Source organism: Sycon ciliatum, chromosome 13, assembly GCF_964019385.1.
Source record: "Sycon ciliatum chromosome 13, ocSycCili1.1, whole genome shotgun sequence".
In the NCBI taxonomy this organism is placed as follows: Eukaryota; Metazoa; Porifera; class Calcarea; order Leucosolenida; family Sycettidae; genus Sycon; species Sycon ciliatum.
In genome coordinates this window covers 15,699,950-15,718,665 of record NC_088655.1, presented here as the reverse complement: position 1 = coordinate 15,718,665, position 18,716 = coordinate 15,699,950, and the positions used below count along the sequence as shown (strand labels likewise).

The following is an 18,716-nucleotide window of genomic DNA, read 5'->3' as shown; positions in this document are numbered from 1 at the left end:
GATATTTACGGACGGCCCCTTACCTGGTGGGCTCTCGCGCCTTATTTCCCATGTAAGCATGGTGGTGTCTGTCATGGTGGACCGGGTGGCATCAGGGGACTTCGCCTCTTCCATACGTGGTATGTTTTGCTCCGCCACACCGCCTGTTGTATCGTGCATGCTCAGTTAGTACTGTACCTTGGCTGAGGCTTAGTACGCGTGCTGGAGTCCTTTCGTACCATGAAAGGAACTGCTTCCTAATATAGATATTAGGCGCCATGAGCCCTGCTTGTAGTAAGCATTGCATTAGTAGCGCTGATACCTTTATGCAAATATGGGGTAGTCTCGCCTGCCCATATGGGCGTACTCGTACTCATGGTGCGGGCTGGGCTTTCCCCAGTATGGCTGCCCGCCATTGCATGCCAAACACCTCCATTGTTGCGCGCCTATCCACGCGCGTGGCTTTTGCCTGCTGCTCGGTTGTCAGCGATAAGTACGGTTTGCCGTACAAGCTGCAAACCAACATTTATCACAATGACACTCATATTCTATTTCAACCAGAGAGGAGCAAAATACAGGGAGGTGACACGGCGCTGATCGTGAGTGATTCCTACTACGCACAATCCCCATCACCATTTTCACCACCCCAGGTCACAATGTCATGTATCACAATGCAGCACAAATCTGTACTGATGTGTTGCCAGAGAATCGTGCTGTTCCTCTAGCACTCACAATGTCATGTGTCACAATGCAGCACAGACCTGTACTGATGTGTTGCCAGAGAATCGTGCTGTTCCTCTACCCAGGCTGTGCTCTATACTCTCAACATCTTTTTCCTCATATAATCACGCTGATTTTGTCACCCCTTTTCCTCGTGCTATTGAAATATTGTACCTCCATCACCTCTGCCCTCTTTTCTCAAGCCCCTCCCTATATATTCTAGTGATTGTTAGTCTTGATCATAATGCTGCCTGATGAGTGTTTTCACACGAAACTCCGAGTAACAGCGGAAAGAGATTTGTTTGCTTCATTGCAGTGTAATATTTGTTTATATGTACACAAAAGGCACAATGGAGGTTTACAGAGCCGCCTGATGATTGCATTGAGCACGAAACTCTGAGTTGCGACAACCCTATAAACCTCCATTGTGCCTTTTGGGTGTAATAATGTGCCACTTTATTGTGTCGAGCCGTCTCCGCTGGCAGAAGAAAGTTTTCCTCCTTCTATGTATGTATGTATGTACTCAAATCTGTGGACAGCAATTGTTTCGCTCTGTTAGAGCTCCTCAGCACAGCTCAGAGGACCGAAGCGCAGCTCTTCGCAATGAAATACGTTTCCGTGAAGCAAAGCATTTTTATAAAGAGCTGCAAACCCCGCCAAGAGTGCTCGAAATGCTCCAAGACTGGCTGGCTACAATCACGTGCACTGCACATAACGGTAACCCTGTCGACCAAATCTCATGGTGCATGCACCCATGGAACTATATGCAACGTGACATTCTACGTGACATTCCATGTGATGCTCAATGTGTGCGGCATGGCATGCTAAATTTTGCCTAGTTATATATTTCGATCCGTTCTTTGTGTGGATCACTCTTGTCAGATCTTTAGGTTATACTCATCCACCTTCCATTTATCATCAATCATTTACTTTAACAAAAGTAAATAATGGGGTGTTGGCCACGCTCTTTTCCGGCTACTCAGGGCTCTCGGTCTCCGTTCCTTGGATATGACCACCCTCTTGGCTCCGCCAAGATCCTGCTCGGGCACTGACTAGCCTGCCTACCATTGATCTCTCTCCGTAGCGTCTCACTCTGCTGGCCAGCACACTGCGAACTGCAATCTGCTGTGTGTTGTAGTTAATGTGTGTGTGTGTGTGTGTGTGTCCCATATGATGCGGTGGTATGTGCAGCGATTTCCAATCGAGAGGTTGCGGGTTCAATTCCCGACAATTATGGTCATACACGTCTTTCTTCTCTTTCTCACACTCTTCCTGACTTTTCTTTCATTCTCCTGAGTGGTTACCAACAGCCAGTGCAAGCCGGAGTATGTGGTGTGGTGTGTGTGCGGGTAAAAAAAAATGAAAACGACCAAAAAGTAGGGATTCACTGACCAGAAAAAGCCACTTCATAGCCGTGTGGTGTAGACCAGGCTGAATAGTGGCGGTCAATTCTTCAGCCTTGCACGCTGTTGAATGGTGTAATCCCAGCACAAGCTGCTATGGCTTCTGCCGTAGCATCGTTATCATCGCCTCTGGCGATGGGCGTCAAATGGTCAAATTGTCAAATGGTGTGTGTTTGTGTGTTCGTGTGTGTGCATGTATGCGTGTATGTGTTTGTGTGTGTTTGTGTGTGTGTTTGTGTGTTTGTGTGTGTGTGTGTGTGTGTATGTGTGTGTGTGTGTGCTTATGGTCTGTGTTGCTCATTCATGCAGAGGATAAGGGTAACTATCAAAGGTGTGTTGAAACCCCACTATCTACATGGAGATATCTCGAGCGTTACTTGGATGTGCTGAGAAAAGGTCTTGCAAGTCTGGGAAAGTGAGTAACTTCATTTTCTGTGCACGAAAAGGAGCAAATTTAAACATCTTTATCACCATCGTCAATACTTAATTAAGTTAAGGAATCAGTAGATTTTTCGCGAACTAGTTTTAGAGTTTAAGCCTCCAGTGAATTACAAGCAACTTGTTGGCATGTGGGCATGCTCATTCACGCTTTCTCCAACAGCAAAAGCACTGATTCCCAGCCGCCAGCTGCCTTCCCTGCTTTCCCTCATATCCTAAAGCACCGCTGGTCATTTCTATGCCGTGTGATGGAAAGGGCTGCTGCAGCCTTAGGTTGTAGTTGTTTGAAATCCTTTATTCTCACGATGGCCTCTGGCAAACAAGAGGAAAAGAATTACAGGCACGGGGATCGGATACAGACAGATCAAAGTTTAGCTGCTTGCTGAAGTAGTAGCGATGGCAATAGGGAGTTTACCACATAGGCTAGGCACAATGGAGCTATAGATGTACTGAGCAATGTGAGCAAGTAAATACGGAAGAGATGACAAGTGGTAGGATGCTTTTAAATTTTGTCTGGGGTTGATTTGCCAGAGGCTGAGTGGGATGCTATTAAAGAAATCAAGAAAACCATAGATGGGGAGTCTCTTAGCTGAAAGCTGCTAGCTGAAACACAGGTCTGACTCCAGCCTTGCTGATCTTCCCCAAACGGTCGAGAAGCTGAGCTGTGAGGCTTGGGTAGAATGCTGCTGAAGCATAACACAGCTGGCTGTTCATCGTACTGGTGTACCACGACCGTCGAGCTCTCAGCGTTAGCGAACGCCCGTGTCTCCACAATTGCCCTATGGTTTGTGCTGTTCTACGTGACACATAGTCGGCATGTGACCTCCATGACAATTGGTCGTCAACGATCACACCAAGGTACTTTGCGGTGGCCGTCACCTCCAGTTGCTCGTTGTTACAGAAAACATCGGGTGTGGCAATGGCTGCGCCACGAGGCTGAACGAATATGACCTGAGTCTTGCTGGCATTCATTACGAGAAGTATGAGGAGGCCAAGGTGGCGATGCCTTGAGGCCACAGTGAGGTTGGTATCTGTTGTGTTCACTACTAACACCTCAAAAGTTTCAGGATCGCACAGACGCCACAAGACAAAAGGTCACGTAATTCTTTACGGACTATAATGAATGAACAGTAGAATACATTGAGAAGAAGAGACTGGAAAAATACGAACTACATCGGAAAGAGAACTCTAGAACACTAAAGAAAAACAAACCACAGCATCAAGGAAAAGAACAACGCATGAGGGGTAAAGCGCTGGCCAGCCACAACGTGCGTCCAACTTTGGCATGAGCGTACAGAAGAGCGTACAGAAGAGCGTACAGCGCTCGGAAAGCGGAAGCTAAATTTGGCAAAGCGACAGCAATAGTACGGCGCGAGGCACATGAGCAGTACGAGGCGCGGCACCTATACGCGTGTGCGGCAAACATTACACACCATGTACCATATATGCATGAACAGCGCGGGGCGCATGCTAACTCATTCAACATCAGTGCGCGGCGCAGGCATCTAGCTAGCTGGCGCAAGCATGATCATAATTGCATGCCATCACGCAATCAGCGCACATAAATCGCGCATCAAATAAATAAGTAATCAAACACAAATCAACACATCAACTAAATAAATCAACGAGCTAGCAAGAACACAATTCAAAAATGCAACGAAGAAATAATTACTATTCTAGTCGGTTATTCGCATGGGACCAAGCGCAATGTCCAAGCTGATGAACTGTGATTGCACAAGGTAAGCCCAAGCTCCTGAGCTAACCGTTCTGGTGAGCAGTCTTCTTCGTGCTGCAAACACACACTACACAATGTGTCGTATCTCGTAACAAGTACTGTACCAAATCACAACGAACACTAACAATACGCAATAGTAAACAATAATCAAAAACACTACGCAAAAAAGCAAAGCAAGCAGCACCTAGCCAGGGAGACAAGCAGGAGTCACGGTCGCAACGAGATCTCGACGACACCCCAGAAGCCTTTCTCCGACACGATACACAACAGTATCGTTGAGTGTGATTGATGGTGGTCTGGGAGATGTCTGGTTGGTGTGGTGAAAGTGGATGACGGTGGTCTTACTTTCATTGACCAGGAGATGCCAATCCTTCAGCCACTGTGCGGCGGTTGTCACAGCTGACTGGAGGTGCTCTTCTGCCGCTAGAAATTTCTCGTGAGCGGCAATTATGGCAATGTCGTCGCCAAACTGGCTGCACTCAGTGTTGGCATTTAGGCAGGCGGTTGGCAGATCGACTGTGTAGGCCGTGAACAAAAGCGGCCCCAAGGCAGAGCCTTGGGGAACCCCCGCTGGCATATTCAGCCAGGTTGATTTGCTGCTCTCCACTTGCACACTTTGTTGTCTGTTGGTGAGATAAGAGGCAAGCCACTGAAGAAATTTGCCATCGAGTCCCAGGTGGGCCAATTTTGCAAGCAGTCCTTGGTGCCACACCCGGTCAAACGCCTTAGATAGGTCGAAGAAGCACGCAATTACTGTTTGCCCAGCATCTCTTTTCTTGGTGATCTGATGGATTAACTGAGGTAGCTGCTGTGTGGTGCCATCGTTAGGCTGAAAGCCTGATTGGCCGCTGGGGAAGTGAGGTTGGATGTGCTTCGAGATTCGGTCAGCAACTACCCTCTCTTGCACTTTCGACGTCACGCTGAGTAGCGATATCGGTCGATAGTTGGAGGGCTCGGTTTTGCTGTCCTTTTTGTGGATGGGGGTGACTGTTGCGTCCCTCCACTTTTGCGGGATAGTGCAACGTTTGAAGATGTTAAAAAGGGTTGCTAGGGGCAGCACAAGTGAACTGGCTGCCTCTTTCAGTAGGCGGGTTGGTATGCCATCACAGCCCGGGCTCTTTGACGGATCCAGGTTATACAGTGGCTTTGAGAGCTCTTGGGCTGTTGTTTCAAGTGTAGTGAGGCCAGGTGTATTGGGTGTGGGGGAATGAATGGAGGGGAGTTCCTCGTGGCACCCTGTGACTGACTGTTGGCTCTGCAAGATGAAGAAAGCGTTCAGGGCGGTTGCTTTTTCAGCGGGGGTTGAGAGAGTCTGGCCCCAGGAGAGCATGTTGTTGTTGTTGTTGTTGTTGTTGTTGTTGTTGTTGTTGAATTTGAATTCTTTATTCTCACGATGGTACCATCGCCAATAAGAGATAAATTGATGAGAAGGTGAGATTGTGGGTTAAACAGTTGGAAAGTGATTTACATCACTTTGAAATTTACAAGTATGGGAGAGGGTGAGCGCTGCAGGAGCAGATTGAGTTAATCAGCAGTGAGCAGATTTCTTGTTTGAAAGCAGGTCGGGAGGAGACGTCACGAATGCTAGCAGGGAGTGCATTGTAGTATTCTAGGGACTTGTACAGTGGGGAGTCTTTACAGCGATCGGTTCTGGAGGGTGGGAGGTGCCAAGTGCGTGCGTGTCGAAGGCTGTACTGGGCCGTAACTTGAGCGGGGGTGTTGAGCAAGCGTATGTGTTGTGGGGCATATTGGTATTTTATGGAGTGAGCAAGAAGGGTGAGCTTCACTTTGCGGCGAGAGAACATTGTCGGCCATTTGAGCCGCTGGAGCAGTGTTGAATGATCCAGAGGAGTGTAAAGGGGGAGACGGAGGCAGATTCTGGCCGCCTTGCGCTGGATTCGCTCAAGACGGTCAAGGGCTGCGATTGAGAGCGGGGTGACAGCAATGCATGCATATTCAATTATAGGCAGGATATACGTTTTGTAAATGAGAGAGAGTGATTTAGTGTGTAGAGTTGATTTGAGCCTAAAGAGAATATTAAAAGATTTTACGGCTTTCTTCAACACAAAGTCAAGGTGGGCTGACCATCTTAGGTCGTGCTGAAAGATGATGCCGAGGTGACGATGTTGTGTTACTGTTTCTAATAGGGTTTGGCCAAGTTTTATTGCGGGTAGTCGTGGTGGGGGTCGGTTAGCATGGTAGAACGGGAGGATGACGGTTGTAGTTTTATTGACTAGCAGGTGCCAGCGCACTAGCCATTCTGCTGCGGCATCGACGCTTCTTTGTAGCGCAGCCTCACACTCAATGTAGCTGCCTGCAATGGCAATTAGTGCGGTGTCGTCCGCGAACTGGCTACACGAGGTTGTAGCATTTTCACAGGCAGTGGGCCCGTCTTGTTTCCTGAAGCTGGATTGGTTGGAGGGTAAGTGCGGTGCTATGTGATTGTACAGACGAGAGTGGACTATTTTTTCTTGTGTTTTTGATATTATACTGAGCAGGGAGATGGGTCGGTAGTTGGTAGGATGGGAGGGGTTGCCTGACTTGGGGATGGGTGTAATAGTTGCGTCTTTCCAATCCTGTGGTATTTCTCCGGTTCTGAAGGACAGATTGTAGAGACTAGTGAGAGATGGGGAGATTTCCTTTGCAGTTTCTTTCAGGAGCCGAGTTGGGATGTTGTCAAAGCCTGGGCTCTTGCCAGTGTCTAGACTGCATAGAAGCTTCTCGACCTCTTCCACTGTTGCTGCGATTGTATTTAGAGTATGACTGATGTCAGGGGTAGTGTTGATGTCTGGTGTAGTACAGGTGGTCTTGTCGATGGACTGTTGGCTTTGGGAGATAAAGAACTTGTTGAGAGCTGTTGCTTTCTCCATAGCCGTGGCTGCAGTGGAGTTGGCTGTCGATAGTGTGGGAATTGTTTGCTTAGGCGGTTTTTTCAGGTGCTTCAGTAGACGGTGGAGGTTTGTACCCGTTGACGTTGTTTGCTGGACAAAGTCGGACTTAGCCTGTCGCAAAAGAGCGGTTACTCGGTTACGCTGGGCTGTGTACAGTTTCCAATCTGAGTCTAGTTGGGTCGCCTTGTAGGTGCGGAACTGTTTGTGCTTTGTTTTGATCTGGCTCAGGAGATCCTTCGTCATCCAGGGACGAGTGGGCGTAGAATTTTTGCGGGACTTGCTTCTGGTCACTTGGCAGTGGTGCACGGCTAGTTTCAGTATCTGGTCTCTCCAGAAGTTCCAGAATGAGGTTACTGGCTGAGGGTCAGTGGGATGTGGATCGTACTGCAGATTGCAGGTAGCAAGAGCTTCACGCAGGGACGCAATGCGTTCCTCGCTCCACAACCAGTATGTGCTGGAGGTGCTTTGCTGTGTAGTACTGCTCTCATTTTTATTATTATTTGTATTATTGTTTCTGTGGGAGGTGTGCTGCTGGGGTCATATGTTGCCTTGTATGACAACATGATCAGAGGCACCCATAGGGGGCAGGCTTGTGATGGTGATGTTATGGCGGCTGAGGCTAGAGATGGCCAGGTCCAGGCACGATGTAGGTGTGTGTTGGCGTAGGTGGGTGGCAAAGGAGACGTGTTGTGTGAGGCCACGAGTCTCGCACAGCCAATGCAGGTCCTCACCTAAGGCATCGGTGGTGTCGCTGGGGTGCCACAAGCAGTTCTTGGCGTTGAAGTCGCCAAGGAGAAGTATCTCATCCTGGGGTCTTTCAACTAGCTTTATGGCTCTCTCCAGTTCCATCACGAACTCTGCGGGGTCGGACCGCGGGGGACGGTAGATGTTCCCTACCACAAGGGAGGCTTGGCCGATTGTTATTCTAATCCAAATACATTCCGCTTGAGTCATGGGAATGGTAATTGTCTCGTGTTGGCAGCTGTGTGGTATGTACGTGGCGACTCCTCCACCAAAGGTGTCCCGGTCCGCTCTTATGAGTTTGTAGCCGTTGATGGCGTACATCCCGTCGCTGTCCGATGGATCCGCCCAGGTTTCCTGGATGGCGATTATTGACGGTTGTTGCAACTTTGCCACGTGGCTAAGCTCGTCCATCTTGTTGAACAGACACCTGACGTTCGAGCTGATGAAATTCGCGACTTCCATTATTTTTTATTTATTTTTGTAATTTGTTTCGTTTTTTTTTTTGGTATTTCCGGAATTGAAAGTATTGTTCTCACTGATATTGTGTGGAGGACAGCGCTAGGATTGAGTATCGTGTGACACCAGTGGGCTGAAGCGTGAGCCCTGTGCCGGGGCAAGGGGTTGGCTTTGGCCAGGGTCGATGTTGTTGCTCTCTTTTTGTTTTTTGGAAATTTTGAAATCAGGTGAGGATTCCGCATTGGGACTGGGTCTCCTGCGTCGTTCGGAGGTAATCCAGGGGTTTGCTGGCTGGTTAGACATGTCTGTGTTAGTCACCAGTGAGGAGAGGAGGTCTTCAGCACGCGCCAAATCTGTTGTTGTTGTTGTTGTTGTTGCTGTTGCTGTTGCCGTTGCCGTTGCCGTTGCCGTTGCCGTTGCGGTTGCCGTTGCGGTTGCCGTTGCGGTTGCCGTTGCCGTTGCCTTTGCCGTTGCCGTTGTTGCCGTTGTTGCCGTTGTTGCCGTTGTTGCCGTTGTTGCCGTTGTTGCCGTTGTTGCCGTTGTTGCCGTTGTTGCCGTTGTTGCTGCTGTTGTTGCTGCTGTTGTTGTTGCTGCTGCTGTTGCTGCTGCTGCTGCTGTTGTTGTTGTTGTTGTTGTTGTTGTTGTTGTTGAATTCTTTATTCTCACGATGGCACCATTGCCAATAACAAGTTAAGAGATTTTTTACTTCAAATTACTCGAAATAACTCACACTTTATAAACAAAACTAATGATTGACTCACCAAAATTCAACTTTGTATTGCTCAACAAGGACATTAGAGACATCTGTTAGGCTGAACAACTCTCCTCTGATTCAGAGATCGCAGTTTCTTCTGGAGACGAAAGTGTGACTAGAGCGGATTCATTTGCAGGAAATACCTCTGTTGTAATCGCTCTGAAAATCTCGATGTCGCTCCTGTGTGCTGTGCTCGAGCCACGGTGTCGAGGGTAGTCGTTTCCGCCGCCACTATCCAGATTGACGTGGTAAGAACTGTGCAATACCTCCACAAGCGCCTGCACTCCAACTGTTTTGCAGGGTATTCTCGCCAACTGTCCAAAATTGCCTGCAGCAATTCCTGGCGATTTTCCTTAGCCACCAGAGACGCATCGCTCTGGTGGCTGTTGAAAGAGGCTAGGATTGTTTGGCATGGACGCATGGACTCTGTGCTGGCGGAGTGACCAAGAGGAGAGAGAGAACTCCTTGGTTTTGCATTGAAACGCGAAAGCACGACAATTCTCCTTCGCAGAATGGACGCGCGCACAGTTTTGCTGGTACACGAGAGACACGCTTGAATCTGACTAAGTCTGAGCCATGTGCCAATCACCAGCCCGTCGCTTGGCTTCCTGCACCCGGTTGCATGGAGCTACAAGTAGGTCGTACCTCACAGCCTTTTTTTGGTACCACCACAAAAACATCAAAAAAACGCCAAGTTTTGCTTGTCGGAGGTAGTAAGTTTATGAGAAGGTGAGATGCTGTGGGTGGGGCTGTGGGTTATGCAGTTGGAAAGTGATTTACATCACTTTGAATTTTACAAGTATGGGAGAGGGTGAGAGCTGCAGGAGCAGATTGAGCTAATCAGCAGTGCGCAGATTTCTTGTTTGAAAGCAGGTCGGGAGGAGACGTCACGAATACTAGCAGGGAGGGCATTGTAGTATTCTAGGGACTTGTACAGTGGGGAGTCTTTACAGCGATCAGTTCTGGAGGGTGGGAGGTACCAAGTGCGTGCGTGTGGAAGGCTATACTGGGCCGTAACTTGATCGAGGGTGTTGAGCATTCGTATGTGTTGTGGGGCATATTGGTATTTTATGGAGTGGGCAAGAAGGGTGAGCTTCACTTTGCGGCAAGAGAACATTGTCGGCCATTTGAGCCGATGGAGCAGTGTTGAATGATTCAGAGGAGTGTAGAGGAGTAGACGGAGGCCCATGCTGGCCACCTTGCGTTGGATTCGCTCAAGATGGTCAAGAGCTGCGATTGAGAGCGGGGTGGCAGCAATGCATGCCTATTCAATTATAAGGTCGTTGTTGTTGTTGTTGTTGTTGTTGTTGTTGTTGTTGTTGTTGTTGTTGTTGTTGTTTTCGATGGTCGACGTGTAGAGGGCAAGTATACTGCTTTTTGTGTGTTTTCGAGACATGGTTAGCAGTTCGGTTTCTGAGCCTTCACTCCTGATGCAACGATAGACGTGTGAGGTAACCCTAGTTGGAATCTTACCGCTTCGTTCTCCGGCCAAACAGAGCTTTCTATCGTTGAAACGGTACCAAACCGACGGTATTTTGGGTGTTGGGTACGAGTACCGTTGGATCTAGCGCGTGATCGGTAAAATGCCATGTCTACGCACACAAGAACCGGTACAGGCCGACCGTCGAAAATAGCGTGAACCGTAAAATGCTAACCTGTCTAGTGAGCAGGTGTGGTCGCTAGACGAGCATACAGAGTTGTGCAACAGCAGGGATATATGGGATTTGAAGAGAATACGAGAAGGGATTTCGCGAAGCTGGGTGGGCAAGCAATTAAAGTAATGAAGGACATTGTTGTTGTTGTTGTTGTTGACTTCTATTTTACATCACCAATTGCACAGGCATGATTGCCTTCTTACCAGCCCAAAGGTCCGGTTCTCACAGAAAGATGAAGGAAATTATATGAACTCAGATGGAGAGCCAAGGTTTAATTTATACAAAAGAGAAAGACCAAGGAACTACAAGTTACGCTATACTGTCCACTAACACCACCAGTTACTAAACAATCAGCTCATGCGATAACATTGCACGGCACTGACCGACGGTACTGACGTTCTACAACTAACTGGCTAACAGCTCTAGCACATCTTGGATGCGCACTCCCTTATTGTCCATTTAAATTGTCATAGACGAAGTACAGTGCTGTTTTACTGAGGCGTTCGGTTTTTCATGATTCTTGTTCGCATAGCTTCCCTTTTTATTGATCTTCGCATCTTTTGAGCCACACAAGTTGTGTGGAATGTTGCTTTGCGTCTTGAATCGTGGTTGGACCGTATGGTCCAATGGTCTTGCCAGTATCGTCATTGATATGCCAAGATCCGCCAACGTCCTTCACAGCTGAGACTTTAAGCTTGTGCTTATCTTGCTTGCGCTCACCTTCCCCTCCTTATGTTATTTCTATCTTAGAACCTTCCAAGTTGGAAGGCTGTTGGAGTGCGCATCCTAGATGTGCTAGAGCTGTTAGCCAGTTAGTTGTAGAATGTCAGTACCGTCGGTCAGTGTCGTGCAATGTTATCGCATGAGCTGATTGTTTAGTAACTGGTGGTGTTAGTAGACAGTATAGCGTAACTTGTAGTTCCTTGGTCTTTCTCTTTTGTAGAAATTATATGAGGAAATGTATAGAGATAAAGACATGCAAGCGGTATAATTATTATTATAGAACTGTTTGTTATGACATTGTGTGTATGCTGACACTCAATTTGTGTGAATTTTTTTAATTGTGATAACAAATTATATGTAGTGGAAGCATTTCATGAAAATAGATGTGTGAATATTGGTAGACGTTGTTGGATGGGCACAATTTTTAGCAGTCCAGGGAACATGAAGTACAGCGAGAGGTGTTTGACTGTTGGCATAGAGTTTACAAGTTAATTAGGTCAATATCAGATAGGGCTCTCTTGAATTGATCGGCAGCAGTTGTCGATCTTACATCAGCCGAGAGAGCGTTCCATGCAATACTGCCGTGAAACATTGTAAAGGGGAGAATGGAGACAGCGATCAGTCCGCGGAGTTGGCAAGTGCCAAGTACAAGAGCGACTAAAATTATACGAAAGTTGCACGCTGCTAGCAGTATGCAGCGAGAGTATATTTGGTGCGGCATAATTGTGGCGCAGAGAATGTGCGAAGTATATAAAACTTTAAACCGTGAAAATAATGTTGGCCATTTGATGCGATGCAAACATTTGGAGTGTTCTAAGTGTGTGTAAAGGGGAAGGTGGAGACATATTCTCCGCTGGAGTCGTTCTAGCCTGTCAAGGGAAGTGTGTGACAACGGTGTGAGAGCATTGCTCACATATGAGAATATAGGTAGTATGTATGTCTGGTAGATGTGAGATAAAGATTCACTGGTGAGTGTAGACCTTAGTCTAAAAAGAATATTGAAAGACTTGAGTGATTTTTTACTATGTATTCAACATGCTCCGTCCAACGGAGGTCATGCTGAAAGATTATTTCGAGGTGCTACGGTAAGCGGACTATTCCTGAGGGTGATCTGGGGTAGCTGTTCAGGGGGGAAGGGGGGGGGCGGTTATTGTGGTAGAACAGGAGAGTGAGTGTTGTCTTCGTGATAACCAGCAGGTGCCATCTTTGAAGCCAGTATTCAGCTGCTTTGACACTCTCTTGTAGGTTTCGGGTGTAGTCTTGAAGAGTTCTCGCTATGGAAATCAGAGCGGTGTCATCTGCAAATTGGATACAGGTGGTGCCGGAATTCTCACATGCGTGTGGAAGGTCTATGGTGTAGATGAGGAATAGAAGCGGCCCAAGAACAGATCCCTGAGGGACGCCGGCAGGGATCCCGAAATAGGGCGATAGGTCGCCATCCACCTGGACCCTTTGCCGACGCCCCAACAGGTACCGTAGGAACCACTCCAGAGAGTTGCCCTGGACACCATAGTGGGAGAGTTTTGCTAGAAGCTTCAGCCGCTGCTGACAAATACGCCGACCAATCCCCACTCCTCAATTAGTCCACGCAATAACGCATAAAGCAAAGAATTCAGAATCTAGAACATTTTCAAGATAGGAGTATTATCAAGCTCATAGCACTTGCAAAAGGACATGACCAAACTCTCACATTGCTTGCTTTTTGCATTTTCTTATGCACTCTCTTGAATAGGTGTGCTAATTTTAAAATTGAGCAGTCAGGATGTTTTCCGATGGCCGAATGTCTAGAAAGTGACGAGACTGAAAGTGTGGCAGACCCAAACCTAGGCTTTGTAAAGGTTAGTTGTTATGCTCAGTACATGTATCGAGTTTTATTCAATGTCTTACCTTGCTCATCATCAACAAGTCAACACTTCACGAAATTGTTTTAGCCAGCTTGTGAAACGGTCAGAAATGTATATTGAAGCAGTATGGTGTGGTATGCGCTAAAATAGTATGACCAATCTGAAGAGATGGAGCCGTGCTGTGCTCACTAGAGTAGCACTGACTGCAAATGGCACATAGCCAGTCGCTTCCCAAAGCTGTCTGAAGCTCGTTACATAGCTGTGTCATACTTAGCCAGGGTCCTCATTTCCTTAGCCATGCCGAAGACAATACAAAAATTAATACTAGTGCCTCACGCTAGCCAGGGTCCACAAAGCTTAATACCCAAAACTATGCAAAATAAGAAACTTCAGTAGCGTCTGGCGCTAGCCAGGGTCCACAGCGCTTTAACTCGTAAGCGTGTTCCATAGGGCTGGCATGATTCATTCCGGAGACTATCCAAGAGACGATGGTGTTTGGGTGCACCTGACCGGAAACGGCTGCAAAGTTTCAAAGCGTCTGTCTTCCGGCACCTCCGTGCTCAGCAATGGCACTGGACCACTGACACTCTGTAATGCACATCTGCCTACACACTGCTGCATATTGCCATACGCCTCGTGCCCTGCTTATCCTTTTCTCTTGATCTGAATGCGCACCCCTTACTCATTATAATAGTTATACTATATTTAGTTCTCTCCCCTCTCTTGCTCCCCAACTCTCCCCGCTCTCTCTCTCTCTCTCATTCTCTCTCTCCCTCTCTCTCTCTCTCTCTCTCTCTCTCTCTCTCTCTCTCTCTTTCTCTCTCTCTCTTTCTCTGTCTCTCTCTGTCTCTCTCTGTCTCTCTCTGTCTCTCTCTGTCTCTCTCTGTCTCTGTCTCTCTGTCTCTCTCTCTCACCTCCTCCTCTCTCTCTTCTCTCTCTCTCTCTCTCTCTCTCTCTCTCTCTCTCTCTCTCTCTCTCTCTCTCTCTCTCTCTCTCTCTCTCTCTCTCTCTCTATCTATCTATCTATCTATCTATCTCTCTCACACACACACACACTCTCTCTCTTCTCTCTCTCTCTCTCTCTCTCTCTCTCTCTCTCTCTCTCTCTCTCTCTCTCTCTCTCTCTCTCTCTCTCTCTCTTCTATTGGCGCGCCTCGTTGTGATGAAGCCGAGACCCAAGGTCGGCAGAGCATCCCAGACCACGCCACCACTCCCCGTATTCATGGCTAACACATGACAGGTTTACGTGGCTCTGGTAAAAATATATATATATATATATATAAAAAAATAAAATAAAAATATATATAAAAAAATAAAAATATAAATATATAATTATATATAGCAGACTCTATATATCCATTGCTATCAGGTTCGGCCTCAAGCTGCAACCGGACTGACAACTTTATCACGTGTTTGTTCTGGTACTGCATTCCCTTCATGTGTTGTTTCCCGCATTTTTCCACTGCTCCATACATTCTTATGGTAGTGTAGTGTGAACTTGAGGCGCGTAAGAATATTCTTGCTGATTCTCTACCCCCAGTATAAATTCTGGCTTCGTTTTCGTTCTTGCTCATTCCCATGTACCTACTGATGAAAATGGGTGAAAAGCTTTTAGTGTTATGAAACTTACAACCTTGTTGTTGTGTGTATATATATATACTCAAGTATTTCGCTCCTGCCCTTGTAGCAGTTGAGCACTCTTGCGTGGGGTAGTGCCTTTGCTGTTTGCATTATGCAGAGCTCACTGACTTGTCAGTTTGAGCACTCTGGCAAGGTACGTTCGGGCCTGATTGGAAATTTTTATTTCCATTGCTATCAGGTTCGGCCTCATTTCCTCTGTGCTGCGCTGAAGAGTCCACAAAGAACGAAACAGCATGCTGTCCGCAGATTGAGTATATATATATATACTCTACACCATATGCTATGACTACACCATAGCTCAGTGGTTAGAGCATCGCTGGCTACAAGCGAGGGTCCCTGGTTCGAGTCCTGGTGGTGACAGTCAATTTTTTCTTCAGACTTTTCCCGTTCGTCTCTTTCCCTCAAAACCAGTTCATATATATATATATATATATAGAACAATAGAAGTATTTCTTGCGTCGGCAAAAAGTGCTCAATGTCCTAAGACAGAGCGGGGTTATACACTCAGACACAAAGGATCTCCAAGTTTCTCAGTGTTGCTACTCTGAGTTTCGTGCAAAAGCACTCTTCAGGCAACTTACTCTTCTCTCACATCAGTATCCCTTTACATACCAGAAAAGACGAAAAGAAGCACCCTAGGTGGGAATCACAGGTGGAGAAAAGAAGCACGCTAGCCAGTCTAGGTGGGAATCACAGGTGAAGATAAATGTGGCAAGTGTGGTAGTGTGAGCAATCGCGCAGGCCGGGTGGTGTGCATAAAGTGAAGTAGGATGCATGCACATTAGATAGCAGGAGTTCTGTATATGTGTAACAGATAGCAAGCGCAGTCTACAGTTCAGGTCACCTCCGATAGGAGGTACTTGGTGCTGTGGCGACATTTTGTGACCAGGCTGCATCTGGTGTTGAGGAGCGATGCCTTGTCACTCTTCATTATGGCGATCTTCTCCGATAGGCATAGGTAGACTGCGCTTGCTATCTGTTACACATATACAGAACTCCTGCTATCTAATGTGCATGCATCCTACTTCACTTTATGCACACCACCCGGCCTGCGCGATTGCTCACACTACCACACTTGCCACATTTATCTTCACCTGTGATTCCCACCTAGACTGGCTAGCGTGCTTCTTTTCTCCACCTGTGATTCCCACCTAGAACTCAGAGTAGCAACACTGAGAAACTTGGAGATCCTTTGTGTCTGAGTGTATATATATATATATATATATATATAATATACTACATTGGGTAGTAGCATTGGGTATATATATTATACTACTGTGACTACACACTAGACACTATAATTCTACTATTATATTTTTAGACTATTTCAAACTATTATATTATTATATTATTATACTATTATACTATTATATTATTTGAAACTCGGGTATTAAGCCAATAATAAAAGTAGAAAGGAAAAGGACATATGGAAACGAGTTAAGAGTAACTCTCCACCACTGTTACTAGATACTATATATATCTAGTACTATTATATTATTATATTATTTTATCACATGGCACGTGATTGTTGCCCGTACTCCAGCGAATCAGCACCTTTCGCGCCGCGGGCAATAATATGCGATATTGCCCGCAAAAAAATAGTTTATTTGACCGCAAACAAATAGTTTATTTCAGTGATTGCGTGACTACGACGACTCTAGGCTAGCTCTGTACTAGTCTGTAGACTGTACCGTGTGTACGACTCTACGACGAGTCGCAGTGTAGCATTGAGACGAAGATGGAATTCTTTTTGGAGATGGACATCCCGGCAATGGACATGGATTCGGACGTCTGCCGTGTGCTGCTTGCAGGGATCATTTGTTCAGTCATGTTGGCAGCCTGACCGTCGGTAAGCTTGTGGATAAGATTCAGTTCTGCTCGAAGTGGTACTGTGATCACAAATAATTATTTGAAATAACACAAATTCAACTCAGCGTCATGCGTTTTCAGATCCTCGCAAAGTCACTGCCTGTGTGTGGTCTTCATGTGCCACGCAAAACTCTTACCAGGCTCATCTGTCCTCTGCCTTCACCTTTGCTTGAACAACAAACACAATTCAGGAATATTTTGCAATGAAAAATACAGCTATCTGGAGCTGGAAAAAAGAAGAAAAATTGTCCTCAGAATTACACACCAGGGAGTCGTCAAATACTTGCACTTGTTGCAGTACTGTATTTGACAACTTCCTGATACACATGTAAACATGAAGAAACTCTTTGTGGTAGCACTCTTAATTTTCAACTGAAATTATGATTCTGCTGTATTTTATTGTCATTGCCATGTCTATTGCTATGACGATGCGGTGCCGGCACTTTTTTCTGTCTCCGTCTTTCAGTACTGTATACTCTCTGATGGCCTGTAGCAGACTTTTTGTTAGGATGTTGGAGAAATATCTTCATTTTTCCTGTTTTGATAATGATAGCACATCAATATACATTTTGGTCATAATGTGTTGGCATTTGGGCTAATTTCAACAGCAGCCCGATGGTCTGCTCTGTGGGCCATGTGATAAATTTGTTATCGCATGGTTGCTGCGGGCCTTATGGCATATTATTGCCCCTCGAGGTTAGCCCTCGGGCCTACGGCCCTCGGGCTAACCTCTCGGGGCAATAATATGCCATAAGGCTCTTGCAACCATGCGATAACATATACATATTATTATACTATTATATTATTATACTTTGGTGGTTACAGTCAATTTTTTCTTCAGACTTTTCCCGTTTGTCTCTTTCCCTCAGACTAGTGAACATTTTATTATACTATTATATTGTTATATTATTATACTATTATATTATTATATTATTATACTATTATATTATTACACTATTATACTATGAACGTTCCGAGCCTTCCGAGTTGGAAGGCTGTTGGTTAGCGCTACGGAGATGTGTTGAAGCTAAAGCCTAGTTCACATTCGACGGGATGCGACGTAAGGATCGACGGGAAGCGACGGCACGGTCTGACGGCGTCCAATGTGAACACCAGGAACGGGAACGCAACCGTACTACCGTACAGATCGGGAAGCGACGGGAAGAGTTGGATCGATCAAAACTTTTCATACCGTAGACGGGCGTAGACGGGGACACAAGCGTACAAAACGGCTGCAATTCGAGTGTGAACAGGAGACGGCGTCGTGCGCCGACTACTCCCCATTGGTACTTGGAAATTTTTAGCATTTCAAACACTGCGCTTCCCATGATAACTCATAGAATGGCTAGCACGACTTGAGTTGAATTTTAGCAACATAAGATCTCATGTCACTTATTGTATTTAGGAATAGTTCAGAAGCGTGACAGACGAACTATTCTATCATTTCCTGGGGCTATTATTTGAATGCCACAACTTTCAGGGCTAATTTTTTGGTCTTCATGAAAAACTGGTATTGTGAACTTGATTCCTCTTCTTTCAAGGAGAAATAATTGAAAAGAACTCCCGAAAAACGAGAAATTAGGTCCAAAAGTCACCCCGTCACGAACCGTGCCTTATGACTCGTGCCGTTCGACGTTGAACGTCGCAACGACTGCTGCATGTCGTGCCGTACGAATCGTACAGGATTCTACAGCTCACCCCCGCTTTCCCGACAAGCTCTTACGTCCCGTACCGTCGGCGTTGCGTCGAATGTGAACTAGGCTTCATTGTCAGGCCGTCGCATGTCCCAGTACTCTGTCAGCCTAGTTGTTGCACTTTCTAACTGTTTATAGTATCTAGTTACAGTGGTGGACAGTTACTCTTA

General features: G+C 46.4%; 1 protein-coding gene across 1 annotated transcript in view; it reads left to right on the top strand.

The window, feature by feature from the left end:
• The first annotated feature begins 2,443 nt into the window (after positions 1-2,443).
• Positions 2,444-18,716, top strand: part of LOC135829210 (uncharacterized) — a 51,083-nt gene continuing 34,810 nt past the window's right edge. The window contains exons 1-2 of the mRNA XM_065341616.1: positions 2,444-2,517; positions 13,231-13,336. Coding sequence (XP_065197688.1) covers positions 13,271-13,336 — 66 coding nt within the window. The 5' untranslated portion in view covers positions 2,444-2,517; positions 13,231-13,270. The remainder of the gene's footprint in view (positions 2,518-13,230; positions 13,337-18,716) is intronic.